Source organism: Neolamprologus brichardi, chromosome 7 (genome assembly GCF_056152115.1).
Source record: "Neolamprologus brichardi isolate AB-2024 chromosome 7, ASM5615211v1, whole genome shotgun sequence".
In the NCBI taxonomy this organism is placed as follows: domain Eukaryota; kingdom Metazoa; phylum Chordata; class Actinopteri; order Cichliformes; family Cichlidae; genus Neolamprologus; species Neolamprologus brichardi.
This window is the reverse complement of record NC_142110.1, coordinates 58,556,483-58,581,169: the sequence shown is the minus strand read 5'-3', so window position 1 is coordinate 58,581,169 and position 24,687 is coordinate 58,556,483. Positions and strand designations below refer to the sequence as shown.

General features: G+C 39.8%; 1 protein-coding gene across 3 annotated transcripts in view; it reads left to right on the top strand.

The window, feature by feature from the left end:
• rasgrf2a (Ras protein-specific guanine nucleotide-releasing factor 2a) overlaps window positions 1-24,687 on the top strand; it is a 43,486-nt gene that overhangs the window by 9,993 nt on the left and 8,806 nt on the right. For 2 of the 3 annotated variants that reach the window (XM_087843964.1, XM_006797287.2), the window contains exons 2-19: window positions 3,055-3,161; window positions 6,296-6,443; window positions 6,684-6,773; window positions 6,851-7,104; window positions 7,513-7,592; window positions 9,665-9,858; window positions 10,547-10,656; window positions 12,382-12,500; window positions 12,590-12,753; window positions 14,320-14,386; window positions 14,491-14,618; window positions 14,703-14,785; window positions 15,441-15,689; window positions 15,867-15,959; window positions 16,043-16,551; window positions 18,431-18,556; window positions 19,227-19,316; window positions 22,556-22,662. In XM_087843964.1, coding sequence (XP_087700090.1) covers window positions 3,055-3,161; window positions 6,296-6,443; window positions 6,684-6,773; window positions 6,851-7,104; window positions 7,513-7,592; window positions 9,665-9,858; window positions 10,547-10,656; window positions 12,382-12,500; window positions 12,590-12,753; window positions 14,320-14,386; window positions 14,491-14,618; window positions 14,703-14,785; window positions 15,441-15,689; window positions 15,867-15,959; window positions 16,043-16,551; window positions 18,431-18,556; window positions 19,227-19,316; window positions 22,556-22,662 — 2,718 coding nt within the window. The remainder of the gene's footprint in view (window positions 1-3,054; window positions 3,162-6,295; window positions 6,444-6,683; window positions 6,774-6,850; window positions 7,105-7,512; window positions 7,593-9,664; window positions 9,859-10,546; window positions 10,657-12,381; window positions 12,501-12,589; window positions 12,754-14,319; window positions 14,387-14,490; window positions 14,619-14,702; window positions 14,786-15,440; window positions 15,690-15,866; window positions 15,960-16,042; window positions 16,552-18,430; window positions 18,557-19,226; window positions 19,317-22,555; window positions 22,663-24,687) is intronic. The other variant, XM_006797289.2, reaches the window with a different exon arrangement.

Here is a 24,687-nt window from a genome sequence, read left to right as displayed (position 1 = left end):
TTACCCACTTTTTGTTTCTAAGAAAAATGACATCCACATATGAGGATATTCGTTTAAAATTTTGATAGAACAGTAGCAGTATAATGTCCTCGTAAGTGGATATCAGGCCCTTGTAGAGCAAAATTGAGTATTTGGGTCTAAATAACCAAAAATGTGATGTCCATATATGTGGACGCCAGGTCCTAGGAGGTTAATATGTACACAGTGAAAATTACACCCATGTTCATGAAAAGCACTCATTGGTGTCATGGTATAATTTTACAACTTTATCTTTGCCTGTCTCTAGAAGTACAAGCCTTGTCAACGCCTTTGTGTAAATCACATAATTTGAACATAGGCATCTAGTAAATGGATAAGAAACACTTTTGAAGTGTAGTTTTCTGTTCTGTGCAACCATTCCTGTGTAGGTTTCTAGGGATTGTCTTCTTTGAGACTACAATTCCCGACTTTCTCAATCATTTGCTCGAGTCTTGGGAGCAAGCAATCGTTAACGAAAACTAACGAAATAACGAAAACTAGAAGTGAAAAAACATTTTCGTTAACGGAAATAAAAATAAAAACAAAAAAAGGAAAACTAACCAAAACTGGAATGAGTGTCCAATTTGGGATTACTTTGAATATGACTGTGTTTTGGATAAAGCAAGTGTCTTGTAGTGGAAACAGACAAATTATGAGGGACATTTCTAAAGGGAAAAAAATCCCACAAACCTTAAAGTGCACTTGAAAAGCTCACACAAGAAGGCTAACCTAGCTTACCTTGAGAAGGTAAGGGAGCACACTCAACCCTCATCCCCAGAAAACAGAAGCTAACCCCAGGCAAGGCAGCGTGATGCATCCCGAGACAACAGGACGGGGATATCTACACAACTGTGTGAGTCAATTACCTTCAAAATGTTTATCAATTCACTTGAACCAAAATTACGAACACCCGGTGCTGCAAGAGTTAATAGTCTCATTGGGGCCAAGATATACATTTTATAGTTGCCTGGTATCAATGGTTGTTCATCTGCCTTTATTTATTTATTTAAAGAACCCATAGGTGGGAATGTGAGTTGTCTGTCTCTGCATGTTAGCCCTGCGACAGACAGGCGACCTGTCCAGGGTGCAGGGTATGGTAGCTGGAATAGCAACATACCCAAGGATAAGCAGAAGAGAATGACTGATATGATGAAACTGGGATTTTGTTACACTTAATTATTGCAAACACAACTAAAACTATAACTGAAACTAATCAAAACTAAACTGAAACTAAGAATTTTCAAAAAAAAAATAAAAACTAAACTAAACTAGCAAACAATTGGTAAAAACTAATCAAAACTGATATAAAATTGAAAATCTGAAGTCAAAACTAAATAAAAATAAAAACTAATGAAAATTGCAAAACTATTAAAACCCTACTTGGGAGTTGTTCTAAGGGTCTTAAGACACATTTCTCACTAGTTTTCTTTCCTGATTCTTTGTAATCTTTCACTTCAAACCTCTTCCAGGAGAGTTCTGTACTGTGTGGTTTTCTTAAGTGACAACTCTTGCTGAAGTTTTACACTGTGTGTGGAGATAACCAAGCTAAAGAACATCATTGCACAGAAAAGATTTTCATGGGCTAAAAATGTTGATCCTAGTATTTTTTTTTCTGAAATAATAATAATAACAATAATAACAATAATAACAATACTTTAAAGAAAACTAGTATGTTTAGAATTGCCCTTGTTGAAAATTTTGACAAAACTAGGGGTAATACCCTCCTAATGGGATGTGGACATTTTGGGATGTCCAGACCAAAATACTTAATTTTTCTCTACAAGGGCCTGATATCCACTTACGAGGACATTATACTGCCACTGTTCTATCAAAATTTAAAACGAATGTCCTCATATGTAGATCTCATTTTTCTCAGAAAGAAAAATTAGGTAAAAAAAGAAAAAGTGGTAATTCTTTGTTTTTACATTCATCAGGTGCCAATCAGCCCAAATAGCAAAGTAAAATTAAAAATGCATGCTGTGGAAGCGTTCGGGTCTTAAGAGGATACTAATCATTTTGTCCTCATCTTTACAGATGCATGTATGTAAGTGCATCTGTATGTACTTCGTGTTATTTTCACTAATTCTCATTTTGAAGTGGAGTCCTTGTACTCTTCCAATTATCACCTCCACTCATGAGGAAGCAGGTCTGTTTTCTGTGTGCTATTTTAGTGTTACTTGTGCTCTTTGTGCTGTTACTTGGGGCAAGAACTCTGACGAGGAAGCTGAATATGAAAATGTGAACCAAGTGTGGATGTTCCTTAGGGCTGCAGCCAACAGTTATTTTCATTAGTCCGTGTATACAAGGTGTATAACAATTGGCTTAAATTATGGAATTTATCACCGCAGCTGGAGGATGTTCATTCATCTTTTCTACTTTGTAGCCAATAAACAAATAACAGATTTGACACAAAAACTCTCGTTTTTGAGACATACAAGGAAAGTGGCTTTTCGAGGCATTTACTTACTATATTATTCAAGCTGGTTCTAGTTTTCTCTTTTGAGAGATCAGCTTTATAGGACTCTTGTCAAAGACAATTTCTTTCGATTTCCACCATAGAGTTTCAGCTGGATTGAAATCTGGACTGTTTCCTGGCCTTGTCACTTAATTATTTATGTGTCCAACACTAGACCTTTAACAAACAAAAGATAATAGCAACAAAAAATGACATCAAGCAAGAATTCACAAGACAGCTGAAATTAAAAAGGGAAATTAAAAGCGCTTCGGTGTCTCACTCCTATTTCTTCTTGTTGCATGTTGAAGCTCTACTTGGAACCTTGTTAAGATCCAATCACGCAAAACAGGATTTTTTTTGCCATTTTTCAAGTGGTCTTAATCTTTTGATTTGGACTGTATGTTGCACACATACATTAATGTAGTTTCATTAAACTTGAGGTAAAAACATATAATAATTCTGTCATTGTCTAGTTTGTAAGCCTGAATAAACCTGTTGAAAAAAATACTCTGACCTAAGATTAGATATCTTTTTTCCAAGCATGAAGTCACATTACTTTTTGTCTCTTTTCTTTCACATAGTACTACTTCATGGTCAATTTTGGCCACGATGGGCAGAAACCTCTAGAGATGCGAACAGAGGATGAGTTGGACTGCAATGAATGGGTGGAGGGCATCCAGCAGGCCAGGTATGAAGTGACAAGAATTTTCACTCTTTTACAATGTTATAAAATATTGTCATTTATGTATTTTCATCTGTATACGACTTGATCTTTCTAATGGCTCCATACTGCAGTGGTTTAGATATTTCCTTGTAAGTGAAAGGTTTTTAGTTTAATTCCAGCCAGCGATTCAAATTTCCCTTGGTTGCATCAGGAAGGGCATGTAGCATAAAACTCTGAAAAATACCTGCTGTAGAGCAAGAGTGTGTTTATTTCCTGTTTTTATGCCTGTCTCATTTGTTCTGTATAGTGTCCTTGGGTGTTTTAAAAGGCGCCTTTAAATAAAATGTATTATTATTCAGAGATGGGAAAGCCATGCAGCAAAGGGCTGCAGGTCAGACTCAATCCTGCATTGCTCCACTCAGGCCAGGTAACATATGGTTGCAAGATCAACCACTGAGCTAAACCAGCACCAGACGGCTTTACCTGTCTAGGGTAGTTTTAGAGTCTCAACGTGAACCTTAAAGTAGATAACCCATAAGTAACGCGTAAAAAATTACATCTCACTAATTTAGAAGATCTTTATTTTGTGGAAAAAAGCTTTTGTTGCTCTATAAAAAAGCCAACTGCGAAGCTAAGAAGCCATACTACTCCTCACTGATTGAAAAAAATAAGAAAAACCTTTCTCTCTAGCATTGAAGCCATGCTGGCCAAGAGTCAGAGCTCTGTTGGAACTTAACTAGTAATGACATCATGAATTTCTTCAGAGGTTTTAACAGTTACGAAAGAAATGACTCATAAACATCACACATACTATCTATACTATTGATACTAATTTTGTTTCCGCCTGATTGATACTGATTCTGATTCTGAGTTAACTTCAGTAATCATTTCCTCCAAACCATCAACGTGTCTGTTAGAGACCACTCCTTCATTACTCCTCAAAGTCTTACCATTGATTATTGTTTTAATCTTACATATGATATTATATCCATGACACAATATACTATAAGCCAAATGTAAGCACAAAAGTAGTCTAGGTATTGGTTTCCTTGAAAACTTGCACTAAAAGTATAAAATAACTGCTTAACACATCAGTTTAACAACAACTAAAGTAACTTACTCTTGTAGTTCATCAGCAACCTGCATCCATCATGTAAGTACATAATTACTTTCTATCCACCATTTACTCTTCCTGTTATGGAGGGCAGCTTAATTCAATTCAATTCAATTTTATTTATATAGCGCCAAATCACAACAACAGTTGCCTCAAGGCGCTTTATATTGTACAGTAGATCCTACAATAATAGATACAGAGAAAAACCCAACAATCATATGACCCCCTATGAGCAAGCACTTTGGCGACAGTGGGAAGGAAAAACTCCCTTTTAACAAGAAGAAACCTCCAGCAGAACCAGGCTCAGAGAGGAGCGGCCATCTGCTCCGACCGGTTGGGAGAGAGACAGAGATTAATAACAAGTACGATTCAATGCAGAGAGGTCTATTAACACATAGTAAGTGAGAAAGGTGACTGGAAAGGAAAAACTCAATGCATCATGGGAATCCCGAGCAGCCTACATCTATTGCAGCATAACTAAGGGAGGATTCAGGGTCACCTGGTCCAGCCCTAACTATATGCTTTAGCAAAAAGGAAAGTTTTAAGCCTAATCTTAAAAGTAGAGAATAGTGTCTGTCTCCCGAATCCAAACTGGAAGCTGGTTCCACAGAAGAGGGGCCTGAAAACTGAAGGCTCTGCCTCCCATTCTACTTTTAAATACTCTAGGAACAACAAGTAGGCCTGCAGTGCGAGAGTGAAGTGCTCTAATAGGGTGATATGGTACTACAAGGTCATTAAGATAAGGTGGGGCCTGATTATTTAAGACCTTGTATGTGAGGAGCAGGATTTTGAATTCAATTCTGGATTTAACAGGAAGCCAATGAAGGGAAGCCAAAACAGGAGAAAAATGCTCTCTCTTTCTAGTCCCTGTCAGTACTCTTGCTGCAGCATTTTGGATTAACTGAAGGCTTTTCAGTGAGTTTTTAGGACTTCCTGATAATAATGAATTACAGTAGTCCAGCCTGGAAGTAATAAATACATGAACTAGTTTTTCAGCGTCACTCTGAGACAGGATATTTCTAATTTTAGAGATGTTGCGCAAATGGAAGAAAGCAGTCTTACATATTTGTTTAATATGTGCATTGAAGGACATATCCTGGTCAAAAATGACTCCAAGGTTCCTCACAGTTGTACAGCTTAGTCAGTGCGAGTGAGATTCAGAGATCCTCACAAAGTAAAGTGTGCTGTTAGCACAATTCAGTGGAATTCTGAGGTGTGCAGAATAAACAGGAATAGAGACTGGACTGTCCCCTCTCTCTGTTCCTGAGAAAAATGTTGTCTTTCTTTCTAGGTATTATTGTTTTGCGTTTTGGATCAAATGAAGGCATTTCAGGGATGAAGAGTTTTCTTATAATGTTAGGTATAACATAATACTGCAGAAGTTACTCTTGATACGTCTGGTACATTTTGATGGTAAAACTGACAACACAGGGCCTTTATTTGTAATGAAATATGTATGTACATGATAATGCTGTTTGTTTCACTACCTTCCACTACAATGAAAATCTTTTCCTTCTTATTATCTTGTAGTAAAATGTTCCACAATGTTCATCTTGTTGTTCCTACACTTTTTGTGAGAAAATGTGCTGTGCTGAAAAGTGCGACTCAAACTCTACCTTCTGCTCTTTTTGTGTGTTTATGCAGATTTGACACCACTACCTCATGTTGTTCCATATTTGTTTAACATGCCTGTGTGCATTTGTGTGCAAGTGTGTGTTCTTTCTGCTCACAGCGGTTCACATTTAGGTCACACTGGTGCTGTAGTGCTGCACTGGTTACATCACAGACTTGATCTCGTAACTCGACCTCTGTTTTTCTCTGGTCTCACTTTCTGTGTCTTTCCTATTTTTAGTGTAACATTCAGTAGAAAGTATGTCTCTACTTGCCCACAATGACATATTACTGCAGGTGTCAATAATATCAGGTTACTGCCTGATCATTCGTTTAAGTCTATAACTAAAACAAATTGGCACACAAAGCTCTCTGTACATGTTAAATTACCACACTAACCGACTTCAGTACTGTCCTCCTGTGCTCTTTTTAGCTACTCTGACATCATCATTGAACGTGACATCCTGATGCAGAAGTACATCCATCTGGTCCAGATCATGGAGACTGAGAAGGTTGCAGCCAATCAGCTTCGTACTCAGCTGGAGGACCAGGACACAGAGATTGAGAGGCTCAAAGCAGAGGTATGCATGAGTGCATCTGCATGGCTACATAAATGCACATACTGTCACACACAGGCACCCACATACACTCGAAAGTCAAAGCATGCAGATTCCTAAATTAAATCACAGCAGGATTCCGCTGATTCTGGGGCCTATTATTTGTTTTTGTTTTGTTTTTTTACCTTTTAAAATGTTCCCATGAATGTTTTATATTTTGTTTGCACATTTTTTCATATGGGCGCTGTTGTTGTGTTGTTGCAGATTACAGTGTTGAACAAAGCCAAGGAAAGGATGCAGCCGCACCAGAACAACCAAGACGAGGAAGACCCCGATATTAAAAAAATTAAAATGGTAAAGAATTGTAACTGCATATTAAAATGTAGAGAGACAAGGTTGTGAGAGAAACTTAGTGTGCAATGGCTATACAGGTGCAGAGTTTCATGCGTGGCTGGCTGTGTCGGAGGAAGTGGAAAATCATTGTCCAGGACTATATCTGCTCCCCTCACGCTGAGAGCATGAGGAAGAGGAACCATATTGTGTTCAACATGGTGGAAGCAGAGACAGAATACGTGCACCAGCTTTCCATCCTGGTGAATTGCTTCCTTAGGCCGCTCCGCATGGCCGCCAGTTCCAAGAAACCTCCCATTCGCCATGATGATGTTAGCAGCATCTTCCTCAACAGGTGCAACTCTCTCTTTTTTTGTTTTGCGTAACTTTTCACACAAATCCTGTATTTCAGCTGTTTCTAATAGTTTGTAATAAAGTCTGTAATAAACTATATACTAGATATAAAATACTGATGTCACACATCGATTTCTGAACAAATATGAGAATGTAGTAAGTCATCAGCTAACACTTGGCAGCCTGGTTAGCAAACTGCTTCTATAAACTGTCTAGGTGTAACGCCTAGGTAACGCACCAAACCTAGATCCTTCTTGCGGCCTTCCTGGCCTTATAGTTATACTACTAAACTCATTCTTGGTGAATTGAACTCACTCCTCTCTCTCTCTCTCTCTCTCTCTCTCTCTCTCTCTCTCTCTCTCTCTCTCTCTCTCTCTCTCTCTCTCTCTCTCTCTCTCTCACTATGAAGTGAGACCATCATGTTTCTGCATGAAATCTTCCATCAAGGTCTGAAGGCCCGAATTGCCAACTGGCCCACTCTAGTTCTGGGTGAGTGTTTCTCAGCTTACACTTTTTTTTTAACATAAGCTGTGGTCAGAAGGTTCTGCTACTACATGTATAGAGACAAAAAAAACCCAAAAAAACCCCACACACCTCTGATTTACATGTAGCTCATCTTCTTGTGTATCAAAGCTTCCAGTGGAGCTTTCTGACTGCTTGCATAGAACAGGGTGGTCTGTGGAAGTAGACTAGAGTGGTACATGATAAATGAACTGGTTCTTTTCTGCACTTCCTGAGTACTCAACAAGTTGCCTCATTCAGTCAAGCACTTTTTTAATGCAAGTGCTTTTTGTCTAACATTCACACATACATTCATATGTCCAATAGATGCACTGAAGAGCAACTTAGGAATGGTATCTTGCCCAAGAATATTTGGCATGTAGACTGCAGCAGTGTCAGGGATTGAACCACCAACCTCCTAATTAGTAGATGACTTACTCAACCTCCTGAGCTACAGCCACCCCAAGTTGCTGTCTGAAATCTTGATTGGAGTGTAAACATTAGATAGAAGGCACGTGGGTAGAAAAAGCATGGAAAAAAGTGACGGTGTTAATGGGTGAGTTAGACATGTTGTATATATTTGAGTGGTAAAGTAGAGTAGAAAGTGCTTCATTTACCATGGTCAAGGCTAATGATGAGAACTGAGTTTCTGACAGCAAGACAGAAAACAAATAGAAGTTTTAAATGAAAGTGTTTCAGTTTGGAAACATGAAGCCAGCAGGAGCTTTGACCGGGAGCGTGTTAATGGTTTCTTTGTTAGATTCACTGGGTTGTTCACCATTAATGAATGCAAACGTCTGCTATTACATCCTAAGGCATCTGAGGAAGAGCTTTTGGTGCAAATGAACTAAAGTGCAGCATGTGTCATCAGGTGCCTGCTCATAGCATATCAAAAGAGCAGGATTCTTTGCAAAGTTTTTTTTTTTTAGGTGAATGCAAAATGAGATTGTGTTTAATGGATTTTTGTTTTGGTCAGAATGGGACAAACAGGGATCGATCTGCAAATTAGCAGAAGACATGGGATTGATGCAGGAATGCTTGAACAGATAACTTGAAAGGGAGATCAACCAAACTAATCACTTTATCACGTGTGCCTGTCTAGTTGTGGGTTGGACCTACGCTTGCCTTCAGAACTTCCTTAATTCTTCATGGCAGTGATTCAACAAAGTGCTAGAATTCCTCTGAGATTTTCACATTTACACAATATCAGCATGCAGTTGGTTGCACATTTCCTGTTTTCACCAAATCCCGAAGATGCTCTATTGGACTGAGATCTGGTGATTGTGGAGGCCATTTCAAGTACATTGAACTAAACATGTAATGTGATGAACAGGGTTACCAAAAGTACCAAAAGTACTGAAGCAGGCTGTGGTCCTAGCAGTGTGTGAAATACTCAAAGCAGCCTGTTTGCAGACAACAATCATACCACGCATCAAGTCACTTAAATCTTGCTTATTCAATACATTGTTTGAATTTAGCAGGTCTTCTTGACCATGGTCACGTTGATAAATGCACTGAATTGCTGCATTATGATTTGTATGAAGTAGATATGTGTGGGCCACAAATAAAGTGGCCCATTATTATAAATCACTTTTTTGTTTTTTTGCTTTTTATAGTAGAACAACCTTTTGATAATACATTGTGTAGTATGCAGGTTTGAGATTTAACCTCCTAAGACCCGAACTCTTCAATGGCATGCATTTTTAATTTCTCTTTGATATTTGGACATATTGGGACATGATGAATGTAAAAACAAAGAATTTTTTCTACCCGATTTTTATTTCTGAGAAAAATGAGATCCACAATTGAGGACATTTGTTTTAAATTTCGATAGAACAGTGGCAGTATAATGTCCTCGTAAGTGGATATCAGGCCCTTGTGGAGCAAAATTTAGTATTTGGGTCTAGACAACCCAAAATGTGATGTCCACATATGTGGACGCCAGGTCCTAGGTTAAATATACATCTTGGATTTTTACATGTGATCTTTTTTCTTTAAGCTTAATAAAATCTAGAAAACCTTCAATGATGTTGTCTTTTAAACTTCTTTTTGACACCCAGCGGACCTGTTTGATATTCTACTGCCTATGCTGAACATTTACCAGGAGTTTGTGCGTAACCACCAGTACAGTCTTCAGGTGCTGGCAAACTGTAAACAGAACAGAGACTTTGACAAGCTGCTGAAACAGTATGAATCCAACGCGGCCTGTGAGGGTCGGATGCTGGAGACATTCCTCACTTATCCAATGCTTCAGGTACTTTTTACATTAAATAATGTAATCCATTAGCTGCTGTTTTAAAAACTATGTAATATGCTTAACTGTAAGGCTTAATAATTTGCAACAAACACTGATGATACAATAAATAAAGACAGCGTTATATAGTCAAAGTATAATATTTAGTCATATAACATGGTTACTTTTAAATGCCTTGACCTGATATATTTGCCCTCATATACTGATATACTGTGTATGAGCTCAAAAGGCAGGATAGTAAATTTATTTGCATTAATCTAAATAACTTTGTTTTTTCATCATTCACAAAGACCTCTAATATCTTTGTTTCACTCTGTGGTGGGGCGTGGTCTGCAGTGCCACTGCAGGGGAGGCAGACACCTGAGCGGCATCTGCAATCACGCCTCATTGGCTTAAAGGCTGAACTAGGTCCTGCAGTGTTGGTGTTGTTGTGTGTGGCTGCAAAGCTGCAGCCGTCTGAAGTGTAATGCAACCGTATTAATAATAGTAGATGCTGAAAAGCATGAGTACATGGTTTGGTCTGTGGTGGATCTTTCACACAGTCTCTTATTTAAAAAGTTAATTTCCCATTCTGAACTTTTTTGGAATAGCTTGGATGGGATTTCATGGTTTAACCATTTACAATAAATTCCTACAGAAGTGCTGGGTGTATTTCACTAATGGTCACATGGGTTTTTTTACATTTTAGATTCCCCGTTACATCAGAACTCTCCACGAGCTGCTGGCGCACACACCTCATGAGCATGTGGAGCGCAAGAGTCTTGAGTTTGCCAAATCCAAACTGGAGGAACTGTCAAAGTGAGTGTGTGCTTATAAATGCAGTTTAAGAAATTTATTGTATTGATTAAATACTCAGACTGTTGTTGAATAATAATAAATATATATATATAGGTTAGCTTGAATCAGTTATTTGGTTTCTGAGGTTTATATGAACCACATAAACATGAGTTACCAGTGTTCTGCTTAAAATTGGCTTTACCTGCAGCACATAACTGCCTCAATAGCCTCAGTACTGATGTAGTACATGAAAAGTGACAGTTCACTAGACTAGAGCGTGCAAAAAAAGAAAAGAAAAAACAAAAAAAACAACAACAGTGTTTGAAAAGTAGTGAAAGTTCTTAAACTCTTCATTATATAGAAACAATTACCCCATATTAGATTTCATATCATATTAGAAACAAAGTGGCTATTGAAAGGAGAACGGTAAAGATTTTATGCTGGCAATAATTAGGTGGAAAATGAAATGAAAGACAAGTATCTATCAAGCTACTTAAGTGAAATGGCAACACGCCATCTAACAGAAGTTAAGCAATCTCTAGATGTTGTTTAAGTAGGAGGAGTACTGTGAGTCATGTTGTTTGTTGTTGCTTTAAAAAGTTACATTTCTCAGAACAAGAATGCTATTTTAAGACATTGTTTTAATCCTGAGAGCAGTGTATTAAAGGTAATGGTTTGCAATTATTCTTTAAAAACTGCAAAATGGGAATCTGCAGGTTTAAATTTTGTGAGAGAAACCCATATATTTCTGATTTATCAGACACCTCCAAAGAAGCAGCGTGTGAAGTGCATGCTGATGATGTAGTCAGTAATATAACAGCAAAAACTTCTAGGAAAAAAAACCAAACCCAAAAAAAACTGTATCAATGTGTTCCTCGTAAGTAAACTATGGAATAATTATTCAATACTTATAGATAAGAAATAAATTAATTTAAAAGTTTGGGAGTAATACTTGGGCCAGGCAACCAAATCAACCTGTAATGTCAAGCTACAAACAAGCTTTAAAAACATTTTGGATTAGAAACCAGTACAATTAGAATTATTTTAAATTTGGGAGGTTTATATGTTAAGCTTTGATGGATGTCTGGCTGTGTAATCTTTAGACTTCTATGAAATTGCTGTAGGCAAACCTAAGTTCGTGGATTGAATTAGGTTGATGTCTACTCTTCGTTATAGTCAGCTTTCAGCAGGCTTTAGGTGTCATGGTCTGTGTGCAGCAGGCAGGAGTAGAGGACCCAAAATGCAGATTTGTGGAGGCACAGCAGAAAAAACAAAACAAAAAGCTGACTGAACTGAGAAAACAAATAACTAGCTGGCAGACACACGGCAGAGAATGATGGCAATCATAGATAGACCAAGGAAAACAGAGGGCTTAAATACAGAGAGTGATAACGAGGGAAATTAGACACAGGAGGAGAGCACAGCTGGGAGTTATCGAACATGACAAGACCAAGGGGAAGCAAAACTGAAAATATTAACATGGGACGTAGAATGGCAATGCAGACCTGACACTGAGATAGAGACATGAAAAAGGCATAACACTGAATAAAGGAAAGGCATATTAAACAGAACCTAAGACTGGAAATCAGGAGATACTAAAGAACTTAGGGCGCTAGAAATATAAACAAACAAAATAAAAACTAGACCTAGGCACACTAACATTAGCCATGAAAGAAAATATTTTTAAAGAGCATGACTAGCAGACCAGAACATCCATTGTCCATCCATCATTGTTTGTTTTGGCAGGATGATACATGATGAAGTCAGCGACACAGAGAACATCAGGAAGAATTTGGCCATTGAAAGGATGATTGTAGAGGGCTGTGACATCCTTTTAGACACAAGTCAAACTTTCGTCAGACAAGGTGAGCTTCTGTCTTTGTATTTCATGCTTTACCAAGTCATGTAATTCCAGTTCTTAATCAGTTTACTCATTCTCATTGTTTGTGGGCAGGTTCTCTCATCCATTTACCATCCAGCAGTGAACGGGGTGTTCTCAGTAAGGTGCGCCTGGGCTCTCTCTCACTGAGGAAGGAAGGAGAGAAACAATGTTTTCTCTTTACCAAACACTTCCTCATCTGTACCCGAACATCGGGAGGGAAGCTTCACTTGCTCAAGGTCAGCTTCACCTGTTCACAACTTTGCATTTTATTTATTCAATGGGCAGTGCCCTTTGGTTTGAAAACTCTTTGCTAAGGTAGACCTAACCAGCACTGATGCATTAAAAGTTTTAAACCACTAAGCATAATATCAAAAATAAAACAATAGTAAAAGCCAACTGGTGGTCTTTAAAGGTTATACCATTTGTATCATTAATTATACCATTTTTCAAGGTTAAAATGAGCAAAATCAAAATTAAAACTAAAAGGAGCCATCTTGGTTCCATTGTGGTTAGCATGTTCATGAATTTTATTTCCCATCAAAGCAGAAAACTTGAATGCCTTCCTTGCTCTGTTTTTGCATCAGCACACACAAAAGATAACGGTCTTGTGATTTAAGATAATAGGGAAAAATATTAAAGGAAACATATGCTAATTCCCATCTCAACATTTTTATTATTGGAATCTTCCATGATTCATACTTCAAAATATTTTTTAGCTTACACCAGGCTTTGGTGTAGCCCCTCAGTTTGTTATCTGTCTGATACAAACCATATCTATATGATCCAAGCCACAGACTTCTAGTAAATGGTCGGTATTTGTATTGCGCTTTACTAGTCCCTGAGGAAAGTGCTTTACACTGTCCAAGTCGGGGCTCGAACTGGCAACCTTCCGATTACAAGGCGAACTCCCAAATCTTGAGCCACAATCGCCTTCTCTGTTATTTGCAGAGAACACAAGGATGTCTCTAAGTGCACATTGTACCAGGACATGTTAGTTCGCAGGTTGATGATTAATATTGTAATTGCATCATCAGATTTGCAGCTGCATGTTCTGGACACTTGGGTGATGAGAGGAGCTGTGGTGGCGAGTTGGATCAGGTGGTGGGGGAGGATGCTGGACAGACCTGGCACACCCAAACATATTGTGAGGGTGTGTTGGGAACGCCTGGCAGAGGCCCTGATCTGTGAGATCTATAACTCCCACCTCCTGCTGAACTTCAAAAGCATTCCAAGGGAGACTGGGGACATTGAGTCCAAATGGACATTGTTCAGCACCTCCATTGCTGAGGCTGTAGCAAGGAGCTGTGGCTGCAAGGTGGTTGGTCCGTGCCATGGTGATTTTGGCCAAACCAGTGGGGTTCTGGAAATACTGTCTGGAGCTATGGGGCAGCGTCTCTGATTTGGCAGACTGGGGTGGTGGTTCCTCTCTTTAAGAAGGGAGACCAGAGGATCTGCTCCAACTATAGGGGTTCACACTACTCAGCCTCTCTTGGAAGGTCTATGCCACCGTACTAGAGAAGAGAGGATGTAGATTAGTTGAACTTTGAATACAGGAGGAACAATCCAGTTTTTGTCCTGGATGCAGTACACTGGACCAGCTCTTTATCCTTTCAAGGATATTTGAGGAAATGTTAAAAACAGCATTCAGCTGCTTCCTATTTTTTTATTTAGAAATGTTCATATTATAAAATTAACGATTATTTTGAATTTTTACTTTGCTTTTCCCTCTTCCTTTGGGAAATATTCTTCTAAATAAAAAGTGACATAACTAACTTAAGCTGTGTTTTTTCTTCCAATAACAGCAGGGAGGAATGTTGTCCCTGATCGAGTGTACTCTGATTGAGGAACTGGATGCCACTGATGAAGACTGTGAGTGTCTTTCTTCAGTCATTATTTCCTTTTTCCATGCATAATAGCTCAACTGAGGTGCGACTAATGTTTTGTTTTGTTGTGTGTTATTTCCAACAATGCAGCAAGTCAAGGATTTAACCATCTGGAGTTTAAAATTGTGGTTGAGCCTCCTGACGGTCAGTCCTTCTCCATTGTTCTCCTGGCTCCTTCCCGCCAGGAGAAAGCTGCCTGGACAAGTGATATCAGCCAGGTAAGAAGTCAATGGTACAAAGATGGAATTGAATTTACCTACCTGTGGCAAGGTTTCATGCTTTTTTTCTGCTTTGTGTTTTAGTGCATTGATAATATCCGATGCAACGGCCTGATGACAAGCGTGTTTGAGGAAAACTCCAAAGTTTCTGTGCCACACATGATCAAGTAAGAAAAAATGAGTGAAAAAGTGCAGTATAAATAACTACAGTCGTAGTTGGAAGTTTATATATTTGTCATGGTCATAAAAAGAAGAATTGGTTGTACAACTTTGAATTGAATTTGAATTTTGGGAGTTTAACAATGTTAGAACTACTTCAAAGAAAGTTTCACTAACGCTGGCTAACAGCAAAAACAGAAGCACTTGTCCAATAGAAAAGTTCAGGATATCCTCAACAATTCACCTCAGTATTGCTACCATTGAATGGAAGTGAACTTAACTGAGTCATTGACTCATATTGGACTTCTTTCACAAAGATTTACCAGAGCCAGTTTTATAGGGGAAAAAAGCCTATACTTTGTTGACTGCAGTTTGCAATCTTACAGAATCTAGCATTGAGATGTTGTATCTTTAAATTAACAGTACTGTGCTAAAGTTTTGAACCATTCCTGATTTCTTAAGATTTACAATGACAATTGAAATAGAATATGAAATGAACCAGACTTTCATGTCATCATGTAGTATATTCTTAACATCCTCAAGAGGACATCCTGGGCTTTCTATTGATGCCACATTTGTCGGGGTTGGGGTACAACCCCCAGAAGCTGATTAACTCCCCTAAACATTCTGATTTAACCTGACTGTGGTATTTTCTTTCTGAAGGTCTGATGCTCGACTGCATAAAGACGATGTTGACATTTGCTTCTCGAAAACGCTCAACTCCTGCAAAGTCCCGCAGATCCGATACGCCAGTGTGGAGCGCTTGCTAGAGCGTCTGACAGACCTGCGCTTCCTTTCCATAGATTTCCTCAACACATTCCTCCACACTTATAGGATCTTCACCACAGCTACTGTGGTCATCGACAAGCTGGCTGACATCTATAAGAAGCCGTTCACCTCCATACCTGTAAGGTACATGTCATCATTTGTAACATTGTAATATTCATGAATCCTCTATGTATTTCCCCCCTTCATGTTTAGCATGTATAGCTGCCTGCAGCACGTCTTTCCATTTCCACATTTTGTGTTGCTCCTTTCATCCTCCTTCCTTCCTTTTTCCATGCTCTTTTTGTTCTGTCACTGCCCCAGGATTGAGCAACATTCATGTGACCGTCTGTCCATCATGTCACTCTGTCCTGACTACAGTCTGAAGATCACACAGCTTGCACTGGACCAGTCCAAGTAAAGACCCTCAGTAGGACTGGTGAATCATTTGAGTGTGTTCTTGTCAAGCACTGCACATCAGCTAGTTTCCTTTCTCTTAGATCCCTGGAGCTCTTCTTTGCAACCAACCAGGGCGTGTGGGGAACTGACCCTTTGAACAACAAATCGCCAAGGCTGTGCCGCAAGTTTTCCTCTCCTCCTCCTCTGTCCATCCCCTCTCGTACCGCTTCCCCTGTGCATTGCCGAAAGCTCTCCCTGAACTCCCCTATCAGTGTGAAAACAGGAGCCCTAGACCTGTCCACCACTCGTTCCTCTTCTGCAGCCAACTCCCCAACCTCTAGTCACAGCCCATCCATCGCCTCTCCTCCACCTGGCTCTACCAGGGCGCCCTCTGGCTTTTCCTCCCCTCCACCCACCGCCACAAGGTCTCCTAGCCTCCCCCAGGCCTCTGGGGTATCCTCACCACCCCCTGTCTCCACCAAGGCACCACTGGATCTCAGCCGTGGTTCTAGTTCCCCAGAGCTGAGTCCAGCTGCAGGGGAGGATGCCAGTGGAGAGCTGCCTCGCATTGATGCCTTCTGTGGGAAGCTGAGGCGCAGCTTCCGCAGGGGTGGGTATCTGCAATACAAAGACATATGATTCACACTCTGTGAGACCCCTATATCAACACATTTGTAAGCACATGCCTGAGAGTCAACTAGTATAAAATAATACATTAAAAACATGTTTAAAAATTTGTATCATCTGTTTCAGAAGTAGTCTTACATTTTTCTCCTCTAATGAACTTTTTCTCCTCTAATCATTCATTTATTCCTGATAAGGCTTGCCCACCTAAACAGACTCAGTGAAAGACATAAATGGGTCACCATTACCCAACACAGGAATAATCGTGCTCTTACATCACCATCTGGCTACAGCTGACAGCCTGCTCACTATAAAAACAGCACTGAAGCATTAGATCAGAAAATCTCTAACAAACAAGGAAGAGAATGACAATAAGAAGATAAAGAGAGCTTTCTACTTTGCTATTGACCCTCTCCAAAGTCCAATAGCAGTCAGAAGAGCAGCTTGTAATCCACAAGTTCAATCATTCACATGAACACTCTGTCTGGTGTTCATTTTAAGGTTGCTTTCTTTTTTGAACTCATAGCTTAGTTATCTGTGGAGCCTTTTAGATTAAAAATAATAACAATTATAATTTTCTAACTGTCGGTACGATTTCTTTAAGCTGTCACAAAAGATATGTAGAGCTGTATAATTAATGCAGACATGTTTTTTTTCCTACCATCAAAGTGTTTTCCATGTAGACTTTTCTTGGGTGGGTGGGTGGGTGGAAGGGGGGGGGGGGGGGGTGTATATTAATGGTTTAGCATTTTAGGGTTGTCTGAGACCATGATCAATTTACTAGTAGACAGTCCTCACACTTTTATTTTGTAAACCTTCACTTTTATTTTTACAGCAAACCAGTAAGCCACGGGCCTTGTTATATCTAGTTTCCCTACCAGCAGGCAGGTTGCTTTTTTGTCACAGCCAGGCGGAAGCTGACTGTGTGTTGAGGGAATAATGGACCCAAATGCAGACAAAACGTAATGTGGAACGTGACTTGAATTAACAAAAGGCAAGCCGTTTATTGAGGCTAATAAAAAGGTGCAAACGAAGGGGCAAGCTAAACTGATGCAAAACTAAACATAGTAGAAACACATGGAGCTGATTAGAATAATGACACCACTGGGGAAGTGAAACTAAACAGAATGAACATGGGACACCACAACTCTTCAAACTAAAACAGGAACATAACCCGTTATATTCCTGTTTTATGACATGACATGACATGAGCTTGACAACATAGGACACGCAGACATGAAACACATGACAGGCTAAGACGCGGACTTAACATGGTGGACAGACAAGGACAGACTTAGGGACTAGGAAACGTTTTGTATCAGAGACAACACAAACTTCAGTACTGTCACGACTGGGTTCAAGCTGTTAATCCCCTCATTATCCCTGTTAATCAGAATATCATTTTTGGTTTTTCTTACATTGTTTTCCCCAGTCTTAGGAGTCAGGCAGCAAAGAAAGAAATCATTCTGATGCACATCATAATGTACACACATTTTTTTCAAAAAAGTTTCTCCTAAATGTAGGTTTAGAGTACAGTTAGGGTTAGGGCCTTTGAAATCTATGTCATCATAGATCTCAAAGGGTTAAGAGACTAGGTTAGCAGTGTAACAGTAATTGGGGTTGTGTTTGGTCCATGTCATTTGGGATTGCTTGGCGGCTCAGTTAACTTGTTAATCTTAGATAGGAGATGGCTTATTTTCAGCATGTGCTTGATATTTAGAGTCCCTAATAATATTTTAAGTTACTTTTGTTCTCTGTGTGTTTTACACTACCACGTGATTGTTTTCTACCCTCAGTACTGTATAGTCATTAAAAAATGCTCCAATACTTGTTTCAGATGTTACATGCAGTATATTCCTTAACAGCTGTCCTGGAGTCAGTATCCCTGGACAAATTCATTCCTGAGTCACCAGCTACCAGTGAGCCAGGTGACACATCCCCCTGCCGCTCGCCTTCAACACCGAGGCATCTCCGCTACCGTCAATCGGGAGGTACCAAATACACACACACACACACACACACACACACACACACACACACACACACACAATTTTCTAAAGGCTCTAGAGGCATGGAAAACAATGAGTACACTAAACATGGTTTTATTTTTTCATGGTGCAGCATAGAAAATATATTTGTTTAAACTGATTCATTTTAGTATTTCATGAAAAATATTAGCTTATTTTAAATTTTATGGCAGCAAGATGTTTCAAAAATGTTGGGATCTGAGTATGGCAGCATGGCAGCTGAGGCAGACCCCTTTGAATGGTCAAGGTGGCTGACAATAGAGGTGTAACCCCTACCAGTTACACCTCTATTGTAATTTTATAGTTATAGTAATTTTTCCTGATTTGAGGTTTGATTGCTCATTACACTGGTTGCTGGTGTACGCTGGTACTATGTGGGAAGAGCTGTGGAAACCCCACAGGTACCTTCACAACACCACTTATATTCGTTTAATAATTTTATTTTTGGTGACTTTCTTTTTGGTCCCCATGCCAAACAACTTTCACATGAGATGACTATGTAAACAGATTTATGTCCTCATAATATGATGATTACCAATAACACAAACATATTTACACATTATTTATAACAGACTGTGTAAAGAGAGCAGGCTCTCTTTTTCTTGCTGTTTTTAATGTTTTTGACTCCTTGCAGTTACATCAGGGGAGACCTCTCGCTGCTCTATGTCACCAGCTTCAGCTTTTGCAATCGCCACTGCTGCTGCTGGGCATAGCAGCTCCCAGGGTGAGCATGTCAACTCATCAAGATCCAAAGATGCACACCAGAGGAAGGGAACTGTTGCTTTGGTGTCATTTAAATTAATATTAAGAGGTTGCTAGATGTAATGATGGGCTTAAATCATCTGCTGCAAAAATGTTAGTGCTTAGAAATTCACAGCTTCTACTCTGGTACTCAAAAACTTTGATTCAGAGGATATTGAAATTGTTGACCCTATTTATTTGTCTCGGGACTCCATCAGGATTTTAAAAACAGTAGCTAAAAGCCTATATTTATAAACTTTTATTAGTTAAAATGTATGTGCAGTCGCCTTGTTGTGATGATGTATTTGATTGTAAAAGTCTCAAAGTTCTAATACTCTTCCATTTTTAATAGTACTATGCCTTTGTTTGTTTTTTGACATTTATATACTGTTACACTGGTGAATGCTCATATTCCATTCCCAGGGTTCCAAATTATGAGATAAATATGATTGTAAAGAAACTCTGAGCCCAAAGCTCAGGAAACAAACTCAGGCATTTTGAGGGAGTTTTTTTTTTCCACTCTGGCTCTTTATGATGTCACGGAAAGTAGAAACGCTATCCTGCCAAAAATATTCACTGGTCTGACTTCACACCCTCATGAACTTCACTGATATCCCATTCTGAAACCATAGGATTTAATATGATGTCGACCCATGTTTTGCAGCTATAGTAGCCTCAGCAATTCTGGGATGGCTTCCCACAAGGTTAAAGAGAGTGTTTATGGGGATTTTTGACGATTTTTCCAGAAGTGTATTTGTGAAGTCAGACACTGATGTGGCTATCTAGTTTTCAAAACCTATTTTTTTGAAGGCAGAAAATCAAAATAAACTGTTTCCTTTAGACCAAGGGTCTCAAACTCATGGCCCACATCACCTCTGCTCGTGGCCCGTATATTGACATGAAGAAAAATAATGCAATTTAGCCCATTACTTTTTGTTAGGGAGGATTTGTTTGTTGTTTGTTGAAATATTTGGGTGTTTTCTTGTTTGTTTGCTTTTTGTACTACTTGAGCAATAAAGATGACAGTGTCAGCAGTGGCCCACGGCTCATTTAAGTTTGAGACCCCTGCTTTAGAAAGTTGAGGAGCTTCACCAAGGCCCAGTATAAGACAAATACGCATCAACAAATGATTCGTGCAAAGCTACTCTATTAGAGTCCAAGAAAAACAATATATAACTGGAAATGTTGTTGTTGTTTTATTGGCTTATTATTAATTTCCTTTTTTTTTCTTTTTCTTTTTTTTGTTGTTGTTGTCCCGTTTGGATCTTTAGCCATCAGAATTGTTGTCTTAAGGCCAAGAAAAATGCCAAGCGGATTTATTTTACCAAGTGGATCATCATGGCCTTGCCATATTGGTCCATTTGATTGACCTTTATTATAATTATGTATTTATTTTATTTTATTTTTAGTTGCTACAAACGGTACAGAAATGACTGGGGGATAGGACAGGGAGAAAGAATGAAAGAAAGAGAGGGAGAGAAAGAAAACCAGAGGGGAGAAGAGACGGTGAGAGAGGGGGAAAGAAAGAAAGAAAACCAAACAAAACACCTGGATCACCTGTATGGAGAAAAAGAAACAGAAGAGAAAACAAACAAAAAAGAGCAACATAATAAAAACGGCACCATCACAATAAACTAGCTAGCAGTAGATAACAGTAGATACTAAATATTAAACGCTATTGTGCAGCACGCAAGATAGACAGCGCACAATGTGCTTTGAGGCAGCAGCCAAGAAAGGTGTAGTCAGTGTCTGTGAACACCCGTGTGTACACCTGTGTGCACACCTGTGTGGATCAGCATGCTTGTATTCCAAAGGTTTCTCCATGTAACAATCTGCTAGGGAGTGTGGGGAGCCATAGCCCCGTCCCCCAGGGCATGAAGCAGGTATGGAGGAGATCCAGGCCCCAGACATCCAGAGGCCCCAGAGTACGAGGACCCGAGGAAGACCACCAAAGGGGGGGAACCGTGCCACCCTGCACCCTGCTGACATACCTGCACCCCAAGCCCTGCGTGTGTGGGTGGGTGTGGTAGAGCGGGAATAGGGAGGCAGCTGAGGATGGGAGGGAAGCTCCCCCGCTGACCCCAGTAGGCACCCCCACACTCTGGAACCCACCAGGGCAAGGGGGCCCAGGCCCATCCGGACCGAGGCCCGCAGCAGCAGCACCGCCCAGCCCCACAGAGTCTGGGGCAGCCCCCCGACTCCACCCCAGAGAAAACTGCGCCCACCCCATCATCCAATCATCTCCCAAACTACACAAGACAATAGACACCCAGGTTGAGTTCATTCTCTACCTCTCCTATATCTCTCCCCCACCTGCAGAGTGAGCTCCTGTAGAGAGGAGACCACCTGCAAAGATATAACAGCCTCCCCACCAGTTAGAGAGCCCCCTAGTTGGGCCGATGCACCAGAGGTCCCCTGCACTGGGGCTGAGCCCCCCTGCACCCACCCGCCCACAGCTCCGGCAACACAACAGCCAGGACCCAAACCCCCAAGGCCCAGCCAGCACCCCAGACCGGGGGCGCAGCACCCCCAGACCCCCAAGCCTCCACGCCCGTCCCGGACCCACCCAGGGGCAGCCAGGCTACCAGGCCAGTAACCAACGTCCGCCAGCGCAGACCCTCCCCCATCTCCGCTGTACGCAGCCACAAGGAAAACACCATCTAAGAGCCACCAGAGCCCCTAACTAGGTCATGGCCACATCCCCCGGGTTAGGCCCTCCAGGGAAACATCCCTAGGGACTCCCCAGACGCCCTAAGACTTATTATTAATTTCTTACAAGTGGCACCAGTATTAACCTTTGCACCTTGTAAACTTTAGCAACACTTTATGATTTATTATCTTCTCCATTTTTTGTAAATAATTCTGCTGTTTTGGTGCGGATATAGCTCGTTTGGTTGAATGGACCACTTATATGTTATAAGGCTACCTACTGGACAGGTGCAGGTTCAACTCTGCCCTGGGAAATTTACTGCATGTCATTCCCTCTGCTTTATTGTCAGTAAAAGCTAAGAGCCAAAAATAAATATGAATTTAAAAAAAAATACACACACAACACACATATACATATACACATTTATGAGTAGGTTGAGTACTGCTAGTAACTTAAAATTAAAATTAAAGCCAAACCCTGAAAGGACCATGAAAATTCTCTTGATACCAAAATAATAAATGTTGCCTGACATAACATCTTTAATGGCCATGATCTCTGTTTTGTCCTTCTAGGTTTTAACAATTCTGAGAAAGCCTGTGACAAAGAATTCATCATCCGCAGAGCTGCTACTAACAGAGTTCTCAATGTGCTGCGCCACTGGGTTTCTAAGCATTCCCAGGTAAGTCTTCCAAATAAATTCACCTATTTAAGGACTCTGGTGATTTTCTGTTTCAGTATAAATAGTTGTTCCTGTGTAATGTCACTGTAGCTGTATAGTTTAGAACTCTGGGTAGTAGAGACAGGAGTCCCCAGACAGCAGTCTTCTTGTCTTGTGTATATATTTAATATTTATGCGAAAATATTTATGCAGCTGTACATGGGTAGTCTTTGATGGTGTCATTAGAACAAGCAAAAGCTAAATAACAAAAACTATCAGCATGTAAGTGACTAATTACATGCTGATAGTTATGTAATTAGAAAAAGCTTTTGTTTTTTTTAAACAAAAAACATGTTTTTAATTTAGAGTAATGTGGTATTTTAAAATGCGTTTTCATTAGCTGGAAACATAGTTGCAAAACTCCTTGCATGCTTCACACTAGTTGAGAACATATGGTCCAACACACATTAAAGTTAAGCTAATTGCCAAACTAATTTTTAGTGAAAGGCGTTATGGACCTTTGATCTTCTGAAGATAGCTCTTTATCAGGAGCAGTGTATGTTTTGGGTCATTAGCAATTTGGTAGATAAAGCAACAACTCAAACCCAGTTTTCCTGCTGACTGCTGGAAGTTTTCTAAATCTTTACATATCCTTCTGTCTTCATGATTTCTTCCACACTGACAAGATTCCCATTTCCAGATGCACTGAAGCATCCCTACAGCATAATACTAGTGTGTTTCACTATGGGAGTGAAACCTCTCTCTTCTTTCTATAAACATGGCAGCATCTGTATAGGCAAAAAACGCAATAATTTCTTCTCATCTCACCTAAGAATGCACTTCCAGTATGCAAAATCGGTCTCCAGGTTGTCCTTTGCGTACTGGCTTGAAGCTGTGTCTTCTGCAGACGTCTGCACCCTTATAGTCCACTCTTTAGTCCACTGTCCAGGGCTCTAGTGATTGTCTTCTTTGAAACTACAGTTGCTGAAGTTTTTATACTATTTTGAATTTGACAAAAAATTAAAAATGGGGGGGGGGGCTAATAATTTTGCCTCGATCTGTAAATTTGATATATGTATATAGCACTATAACAGCAAGCCCTAGTGCATGGTGCAATAAACCACTTTTGCTTCATTTGTGAGGGGTGAAAGTGGTATTAGTCAATTTGTCCATTCTATTAGAGCTTCTTTGGAGGAAGAGACCTGCTGAATAAAGACGTTTTATTGCCACTGCAGAGAGAAGTGACACGGTAGATCTGTTGCCATTGAATCATCAAGCATTTTGGACCCATCACGACAGAAAGATTTTACCACATTAACAGAATGAAGAGCTGGACTTTAGGTGTTCTCTATAAAGCTAGGGTAGTAGAAATTGGTAGCAATTATACTGAAGATAAATGTTGCCTTCATGGCTCTTGTCATCTCCATGAAGAAGTTTTTAAAACAATGTTGTCTGTAGAAGCTACTTTTCAACCCAAAGTGGGAGGAGGAACTTCATGCTGAGCATCTAACCTATAATAATACTGTGCTGCTGCCTTGTATGTATATAGCTGACAATAAAAAAGTCAGCCATGTAAGTAAATGTGACCTAAGTAATGACTCATTTGCTCTAGAAAGTTTATAAGAAACCTAGAGCTGGCTAACTGGACCATTGCTCAGCCCACCTGAAAGAGTTTGTTGTTGTGTTTGTTTTGATTGTGTCTTTTCTCCCGTCACTTTTTTCCCTCATGGAGGTACTTTTTGCTCTTCATGTCTTGTCTCCCACCCAGGAAGCATGGAAAAAGGTCAGCATCTTCCCCAGGGTAGCGAAAAGATTATAATTTTCATTTTACATTATATAAGATGCTATTTTTGCAACTGAATATTTTAGCTTGGAAAGTAAACTTCTGTTGGTTGGTCCTAGGTTAAGTGTTATGTGGCCATGACCTTTAATTTCTTTTAAATATCATCCTACAAAAGTCAGTTCAGTTTGTGGCTTTTTACACGCTACTACTGCTGGCCTTATAGTTTTGATGTAATTTTCTAGACATTTTTATTAAGTTAGTTA